The sequence below is a fragment of the Protopterus annectens genome, chromosome 10.part0 (assembly GCF_019279795.1).
Source record: "Protopterus annectens isolate FY-2018-M chromosome 10.part0, PAN1.0, whole genome shotgun sequence".
In the NCBI taxonomy this organism is placed as follows: Eukaryota; Metazoa; Chordata; order Ceratodontiformes; family Protopteridae; genus Protopterus; species Protopterus annectens.
In genome coordinates, this window is record NC_056744.1 from 1,644,588,441 (window position 1) to 1,644,598,026 (window position 9,586).

The window sequence follows — 9,586 nt, forward strand, 5'->3', positions numbered from 1 at the left end:
TTCTTGCAGCCTTGATTATCAAGGGGGGTATTTGTACAGTTTACCACAAAGTGTAGACTATGTGTACACTTAGTGCAATCTTTCTTAGTGACTAGAAAGCACAAGCAACATGGTAGGGATGTTCTTGAGTATAGAAAGTTTATGCTTAGGGTAGGCACTAATGAATCTGGCCTTAGAAGCTGGGAGAAGAGAACCTTGTTGTGGGTGGAGACAGTTCCAGCATGAACAGTGGACAGAAATGAATAGCACTGTTACAGGTAACTACTAACAGCAGGGATCTCTCACATGTGACGATGCATAAAAACTAACCTGCCAGTGAATTTCATGGAAGTGGTGACATAGAAGTCATGAAGAAACGTCTGGGAAAATCTGCACTAAAATGGAAAGCATAATGCTCTGTAAGTTATCCATGCCACATGTAGCTACGGGGTTGAACAGGCAATGCAGGGTGTGGGATATGGACTCATTGGGGGTTGGTGGGAAATATGCACTGATCAAGGATTATATGTTTGGACCATCTCCATCTAGGTGTATTAAAACTGCACTCCTTTTAAATTAACATTGGGCAGCATTAGCCACCACCATGACATACAGGGATAGAGCCCTGACTATTGCCCAGGTGAACAAAGTTAACTGATAGCTCTGACACCTGTCTGAGATGGCCAGAGAGGATAAGGAGCTGCTCACAACTAACACAACCAGAGGTGGGGGAAATACCGGTCTCACAGTGTCCAATTGCTGCGGTGCAAGCTGGGGGGATGTGGGTCTGCTGTTCCCAAACCAGTGACTGTAACCGCATGGATGTATGTGTGAGGAGCTATACATGCAGCAAGGAATGGTATAAGAAGTCTGCACAGTGATGCTGGTGCTCATGTAAGCCATTACTGAGTGCATGGGTTAAGGGCATTACAATAACTTGCCACCAGAGGGTCCTGCCCTGGGTGGGGGGACTAGACTTGCCTGGACAGAATGAGAGTCTTCCTTCCTTGTAGCAGGCATGCATAAGACAAAGTGACAGCCCCTCTACACAGGTCTCACTCCTGTGGATATGAAAAAAACCCTCATCACAAAAGAACAGATGAACATGTGCTCCATTACAGGAGGCTTGATGGTAAGAAGGCATGGGGCAAAAAGGAAGCATGAAAAAAATCAGGGTGAGAGTCAGCAACAAGGGGAGAGGAGAAGGAGGAAGAACACAAATGGAGAAAGTCCAGGTACATAAAATGGTGGCATTAATAGAGGAATCCAGGTATATAAAATGGTGGTCTTAACAGAGGAAACAGAAGCATAAAATAGAAGATGATCCTGCACAATTCTAGAAGCTTGGGTAATGAAATATATCATCAGAAGGGGGGGGGGGACAGAACACCAAACATGATTCTGTATATTTCTAGGAACCTAGGTAATAAAACTACTCATCAAAAGGTGGAAAAGGAAGAAGATAAGTCGCAGGGAGATCCTGTACAATGCAATACAAAAAGCCTGGTTAATATGATGAGTTAACTGAACATAGTCCCTGGGGATGAAGAAATTAACAATGTAGTCATGATGAAAACACTGATTACTGAAGAGAAAGACTGGAATATGGAGTCATCTGGACTAAGTGTGTATAGGAAGGATAGAGAAAGCAAAATAAGACAACAAATTGGTGGTGTCTGTCTGAAAGCAGATTAGGTGTATGGTCTGGAAGTTGTAAATGAAAAACTACTGATGATGATATTGCCCTTAAGCTGTAGGAAGGAGGCCAGGGAAGGAGGCTAGGGAGCTCAGGAAGGCAGCTACAGTATGTATATCTACAAATATATTAAAAATGGTGGATGAGCGGCAGCTACAGTATGTACATCTCCAAATATATTAAAAAAGGTGGATGAGTGGCAGGTACAGTAAGTATATCATATCTCCAAATATATTAAAGATGTAGATGAGAGGCAGGTACAGTATGCATATCTCCAAATATATTAAAATTGGTAGACGAGTGGCAGGTACAGGATGTATATCTCCAAATATATTAAATATGGTGGATGTGTGGCAGGTACAATATGTACATCTCCAAACATATTAAAGATAGTGGATGAGAGGCAACTAAAGTATGTATACCTTCAACTACATTAGATAGTAGATGACTGGCACATAAACAGTACTGTGGAGTAGTGGCACAATGTAGAAGATACAGTACTCGGACCAATTTTCCATCAGTAAATTGATAAGTTCCCACCTTCAGGCAAAGGAAGGCAAGACACACAGAAGGTGTTCTTTACATACTCATGTCACAGGTGGAAATCCAAACAAGAAACATTATGGTCCTTGCCCTGTGTGTCACCAATGAAGAGGCAAAGGAGAAGGTGGAAGAATAGAAGCCAACAGGTATCCCTGGCCATATTACAGAGTGGCTCATGATGTTTAAGGTATCAATGGGAAGAATAACTAAGGTGGAGTTGTTGGTCTACAAACGGGTACACTGCATCTGCACCTACATAAATACACCCACAGATACACAGACACACACACACACACACACACACTTACTTGCTTTGTAAATTCAGTGCCTGCCTGCAAGACTAATATGAAAACTGCAATCTAGACTGTAAGACCTCTCTATGTTTTTTGCACACTGTGGTGCTATAAACTGATACATCCATCCTGGTTTGATTGAAAAGGGTCTCTCAGACTTGGCCACTCATCCTAGTAACAAATTAAATAAGCAAATAAAAACATTGCATAACCTATGATAAATAAACTGCATCATAAGAACACAGGAGGAGGCGAAAGGAAGCCTGCAATCACAGCTGGACATTCCTACTTCATTCAAGGAAAAGGAGAGAATCTGTAAGGCAGATTGGTGGAGTTCCAAAACACATACTGCCTAGCACTTGGACACCAGCATGGAATGGCATGGCAAATGCCATTTAAATCTAACTTGATCCTATTACAAGGCTGCTTCAATACCAGTATTAACAGGTTATGTATATGATGTCTCAACTTAAATAAGGCATTTGACACTATGCCCAACAGGAAGCTGGTGGAAATTCTAAACCGAAACTGGTGAAATAGGAAGGGAACTGATTAGCTGAAAGGAAGCAGAAAAGAGTGGGGAAGGCAATGGCTGCAATGTTGAGGAATACATTCTTTCTTCTGCTTTTACAATATATTTGCCCTCACCATTTGGGCACAGAAAGCAGAGGCCTAGAGCAGCAGTGGTGTCCTGGCTATTTCTATAGGAAAATAGAAATGGCAACTTAGCTATGAGGAATACTGCTTAAATAATGGTACCCAGATGCTTTAGGATTGTTTACATCTCTCTCTCTCTCTCTGGATGGTTACTTTGGGTCTCTGCTACAGTACAGAACTCACCTACTATTCTGCTGCATTTGTTCTGGGAAGTTTTGAGTCTACAGCTATATGTGAAGATCTGTATCAGCAAACTGCAGTTCTTTCTCTGACTACATCACCATTTAGGTAATAATTCAGCTGACCATGACCACTGTCAGTAAAAGGAACCTTTTTTTTCTTTTTTTACCTTTGCATACTTCACTGTCTGAAAATACATGCTCTGGGTGCTAATTGCCTTTGCTTTGTAGCATGTTGCCTGTGTGCATGACATATTCTGTACAGGTTACATGTGTTCTAGAATCATGCAAGTGACCTCCTTAGTTCTGGCGCTTATCTATTTTTAATATTTTACACTTTTTTCAGTGGCTTAATTATGTAATCAAGGGGTATATTTAATGCTGAGATGGACTGTAAGGGTTTGTCTGAGGAACTTCACCAGAAAAATTATACTTGTAGAGGAAATAAGGCAACCTCTGTTCTTCTTTTTTTTTTTTTTTTTTTAAAAAACTTTAATAATCCACCACAGGGGAATAATCCATCACAGGGGAATAGAACGCCATCCAGGAGCTCAAAACCACAGCAAAGACAGCAACAAAAAGAGCATAAACGCCAATAGAGTCCACTGCGTTTTCGTTTGTCTGAGGAAGTTCATGTTATAATTGTGAACAAAAGCGCTTAAAATAAACCTGTGGGTTTGGACTAAATATGTCATCGATTTTGAACTTCCCATGCCCTGGTCAGCTCCAGGACTGCCCATATACTCAAACCTATGTCATATAGGTCACAGAGCTCTTTCTTTCTACACCATGCTGCCAATGGTGGTGTTTGCTTTCCTGGTTTATCTGCTGCTCTGAATCTTACCTATGTATACAAAGAAACAAGCACTCCGCTCTTGACCAATCAGAATCCAGCATATTGCTTTGACTCGAGAATGAAACACAGTTTAGAGTAGACTGTAATTTTTTTCTCTGCAATGGACTCTGAAGTATGCCCACCCTTACTGGCATGATGACAGAGTTTCTCATTTAAAATGTAATAGTCACTTAAATTATGGAACTGGGACCACCTATCTTCCAATACACAGCATTTTTGATTCTGACATTTTGGGTCACATCAATGAAGCTTCAGAAAATTTTATTTTCTTAGATATTTTATGCACTGTTTTAATTCTGTACAGCAGGTAAGCCAGTAGTTAAGCATATTTTCATAACATTTACTTAGCGCCCATGAATGCTACATGTTGTGTCTTTCGGCTTTTCCCGGTTAGGGGTCGCCACAGCGGAACTCCGGTCCGCTAATGATTGGCAGTAGATTTTTATGTGCCGAGTTGCCAGCCCTGATGCACAACCTTCAACGAAGGTATGCCCATTCACGCATGTCTCCACACAGAAGCCAGTCTAGCTGAGAATCGAACAGGACGTCTATCTGTGAGGCGACAATGCTACCGCAGCACCACCACCGCAGTTCCCATGAATGCTACATGATTTTTCAAATTAGATTAGAAATCACATCTGTAGTTCACATAATTCCAGACATCAAGGATACAGTTTTTACTTAATTATATTTTAATTAAGTTTTCAGTTACTTAAGTTGGCCTGTTGGTCTCTTATCTTTATTACTTCAAGTTATGCTGCAGATCTAGGTCTGACCAGGTAGGGGTGTTGGAATTAGAGAACACTAGCCAGCGTCTAGTCTGCAGGTTTTATTATTGAATGCTCTGCTGGAGAAAGTAGAGTTGCGTAACATCTTACTATAATGGCACATGTCCTTGCCTTCACTGCTGCAGTAGTCAACTTATGGGATTAACGGCCGTGGAAGCATGTCATCCGGCCAGTCAACCCAAGCCTACCTTTGCTTTAAGGTACACTGAATCTCACCTAAACGCTCCTTGCGTAGCATTGGGCATAAAGGTGACATTCAGGCGTACCATCCTCAGAACTGATTGTCCCAGTAGAAACAGCAGTCCAAGGAAAACCAGAAAGAACTTGTACATCCAGGAAGGAAAAAAGACGAGGGGGATGGATGGAGGGAGGGAGTGAATACTGCAGCGATGAAGACAACAACATCTACCATTATGGTAAGATTTTACACAACTGTACTATGTCCTTACATTCACCGCTGCAGTATTCATAACTTATGGGAGAGTGCCAAAGCTCAAGAAGAAACTTAAGAGGAGGAAGCTGCAGTAGAGCCTTCTAAGAAGTCAAGAAGAATGGCATTAGCAAAACCAGCTCTAGCTCTGGAGATAGCATTCAGCTTGTAGTGTTTGGTAAAAGTATGCACTGAAGTCCAGGTAGCTGCTTCAAGAATAGAATTAGTGTCTCAGCCCTTGAAAAAAGCACCAGAAGAAGCCACAGCTCTAGTAGAATGAGCCTTTACAGAAGGAAGGCTCTCACCATGAAAATTGTAACAAATAGAAATAGCCTTTGAAATTCAAGTAGAAGTAGTTTGCTTGGAAACAGCCAATCCTAAAGGCCTAGGATGAAAGGAAACAAACCACTGATCAGATTTTCTGACAGCTTTAATCTTATCCGAATAAAAATCTAAGATGTCTGCGTACGTCTAAGGTATGCACCACCCTCTCACTGTCACACTGTGGAAAGGGGAAGAAAGTAGGCAAATTACTAGACTGATTGGCAACTTATTAACCACCTTGGACATAAAAGAAGGATTAGCATGCAAGGACACCCTGTCCTCATGGGATATCAAAAAAGGCAGACAAGCCATAAGGGCTTGCAACACAAGGCACCCGTCTTGGCAGAAGTAAGAGCTAACAAAAGAACCATCTTCCAAGAACAACGTTACAAGGAAGCAGAAACAGCATATCAAAAGGAGCCCGAGTCAATTTCTCCAGAACTAAATTAAGATCTCAGGGAGGAGGAATAGGCTTCCTGGGAGGTCTAATATTAAGGACGCATGAAAACGGTCATAGGCAAATAGACTGATGTTTAACAACAGTGTTTGGACTGGCGGCAAAGAAATTCTGAGGATGGTACACCTGAACATCACCTTTACGCTAAGTGAGGGGCGTTTAGGTGACATTCAGCATACCTTAAAGCAACTCTAGGCATTGGTAGACTGGCCAGAAAGGGAATCCCAGAAGTTACGAAGACTGCAGCAGTGAATGTAAGGACATCTAGGTTTGACAATGGGGAACATTTTGAAATTAGAGAAGACCAGCTGCTGTCCATCTTGCAGAGATCAGCAGAAAATGCAATTATCAGTTTGCAATTCCTAATGGAGGAACTCGGCTGGGTGTGGATACTACAGCTACCCACCCTTCTTGTGTCATGTGCCTCTCCTTAATACATGTGTGACATTTCAAGGGGATCTCAGCCACATAAAGCCCTGCTTCACATGATGACCACTGCTGATGATCCTCATAATACTAATGCCCATGTTAATGGTTCACTAGTCTAACCATCACTAACAGCTTGGTAAGTGGCTATCAGGATACAAGAGACTCCGCAGACCAAGAAAGGAGGCACTTGTCATGATACAAACATGGCAAAAATAAAATGGTTAACGTTTTACAGAAGCAGAGATTTATGTTAATCTTCTAACTCCTCACCAGTTTAATATATTTAGACAATTTAGCTGAATTCTTGCACAAACTCTGGAGGTGTATGAACGCATCTCTCGATGCAAGCACTAATTAGCTTCTGCAGTAATGTCATAGTCAGATAAACCAGAAAGTCACGTGGCAATTATATCTTCGTCTTCTTTTGGCTTTTTCCCAGTCAAGGGTCGCCGCAGCAGATCATCTGTCTGCTCATGACTGGTAGTGGAGTTTTACAGTGTCGAGTTGCCAGCCCGGCGCCCAACCTTCCACAGAAGGCACACACGCGCACGCACTCACGCCTAGTGCAAATTTAGTGTCCAATCCACCTACAGTATGTCTTGTCTTTAGGATGTGGGAGGAAACCCACGTGACCACAGGGAGGACATACAGACTCCGCACAGAAGACACCCCAGCCGAGGATCAAACCGGAGAACCTCTTGCTGTGAGGTGGCAACGGTAACCGCTGCACCACCGTGGCCGCCCTCACCAGGCAATTATATAGTGGAGTAATACTACAGTACAAAATGGGATGCAGAAGAAATACAGCCTCATTACCTGTTCATATACAACAATAGTGCACAGATGTGTAAGGGGTGGGCACACAAAGTGCGCAATTACGTACTTAAATCTCACCGCATGAAACAAAAATAGGGATCATTTTGCAAGAAATACATTTAAGTGACAAGTCAGCCATATAGTTTTTGAGTAATCCACACTCTCTTCAATAGATGACACAATAAACTAAAATAAATAACAAAAAATGTTTTTCATTTTGGGAACTGCCACGTATTTTCACCAACATACCAAACCACCTGTCCAGTTTTACTCACTTTGTACAAATAGACTGCATCCTGTTGTGGTAAGAAACTGTGACAAGCGTGTTTACAGGAGTGCTGACAGACGACGCATATTAGTGTCATATCATCTTTGCAGAACAGCTTAAGTTTTTCTGTGTGATCTGGGCATAACGTTTTATTTGTGCTGTGGTCCTGAGTGCATGCAGTGTCTTTCTGCTCCAAGCATACGTCCATTGCTTTTTCTGACAGCGTAGCCAGGACTCGGTTAACAACATATTTCTTCTCATGAAATTCCTGTCTGCATTCAGGACAGGAGATTGGGCTTTCCTTACTCCAACTGCTATCAATACAATTCTTACAGAAGTTATGTCCACACTCCAGCATCACTGGCTTGTTGAAGAGATCCAAACAGACTGGGCATGTTAATTCTTCTTCTAGACCGTAGACTTGTTTACAAGAAGCCATTGCAAACACTGTCAGTGGCTTAAGTTTCACTTTCGGTTATCAGGACTTAGGGCGTCAAAAAGAAATTTCCTGGTTCCTGTTTGTTTTCATTGCCTGTACAGTTCCACGGTTGGAAAATGATACGAAAAGTCACACTTACTGTTGTTTAGAAAGTTCAACTATGTTTAGGACATTTTTTTCCTTCTCTTGTTTTATGGGAGTTTACTGTGAATAATCGCGTCTCCTTTAATTGACAAGCGAATAGGCCAACCCAAAACATTGGGAGGTCTCTATTAAAAAAATAACAACGCAATCACACAAAATATATATATATTTTTCAGGGGGCGCCGTAAAGTATGAACAATTCACCATACACCCCACAAACTGGGAAACAGAGTTGTCACCTTTTCAAGTGCCCAAAGAGGGTCACCGCAATCTTAGGAGAACGAGAAATTGCTTTCCCGCTCTTCTCGGAACCTGTCCGCCATTACAAGTTGTTGGCGACCTTCCAATTAGGGTGCTTCGAGTGTCGATCAACTAGCTAGAAAATAAACAGTACGTACAGTTTGGGGAACTTACGAAGAACAAAGGGGCAGGTGTTTTAGATTTCAATCGCAGTATGACATTAAGCACACTGAATTTGTTCTATAACAAAATGCGTGTGTGAATTTTGGGTGCAGGGATCACGTCCCAGGTAAAAATGTTTTTCTGGTAAGTCGTGGATAATTACTGGCAATTAGTAATATCACGTTTAGTTTCACACTTGTTTGTGTTCAGAAAATGCATATTGATGCAGAACACATTCTTTTAACTTTTGTAAGTGAAGAATATTTTACAATGGCTTCTATACCTCATTAGGAGGAACGTACCTCATATGGGGTCTTAAAAAGTTCATGTTCCTCGAAGTTCCCCAAAGTTCCACATTGAAAGACTGTCAAACATTCAGTGTTAGCAATTTTTTAAGTGAAATCCATTGTAAATAGAGATTAATCATATTAATTCATTAAAAGATCTTCCTTATAAGTAAAACCAGTGTATTTTAACCATCCTATGACCTTCCTAGTTGAAGTTGTTAGTAAGCCATTAGTATGTGTTCCACATTTTGCCCATTTGTTCCACATTATGAGAGCTAGTGTTCCTCATTTTGGAAATGGAAGGTTGACAGCTATACTTTGAATATGTATCTTTGCCCCACCACCATTATTTTTTGTTTTGTTCAATTTTGAGCCGAGTCAAAGTATGTGAAAGGCACTGGCATGAATGAGCCTGACCTGTAGTTTTTTTTCTATCTGCATGAAGTGGAATTGATGCAGAGTAGAGGAGGGGGGAAAAAACAAGAGAGGTAAATATGCATTTAAACATGGATAATCATGAAGTGAGGACAAGGATAACAAAGATCCCAGAACTTCGCACATATGGGCAATTGGAAGTGGTTCAAATGACATTTAAAATG

The 9,586-nt window shown here is 41.4% G+C and overlaps 1 protein-coding gene across 1 annotated transcript in view; it reads right to left on the minus strand.

Moving 5' to 3' along the window:
- The window catches only part of LOC122813840 (zinc-binding protein A33-like), a 111,013-nt gene extending 102,506 nt beyond the window's left edge, over nt 1-8,507 (minus strand). Inside the window, exon 1 of the mRNA XM_044086374.1 lies at nt 7,723-8,507. Coding sequence (XP_043942309.1) covers nt 7,723-8,154 — 432 coding nt within the window. The 5' untranslated portion in view covers nt 8,155-8,507. The remainder of the gene's footprint in view (nt 1-7,722) is intronic.
- Between the last annotated feature and the right edge of the window lie 1,079 nt (nt 8,508-9,586).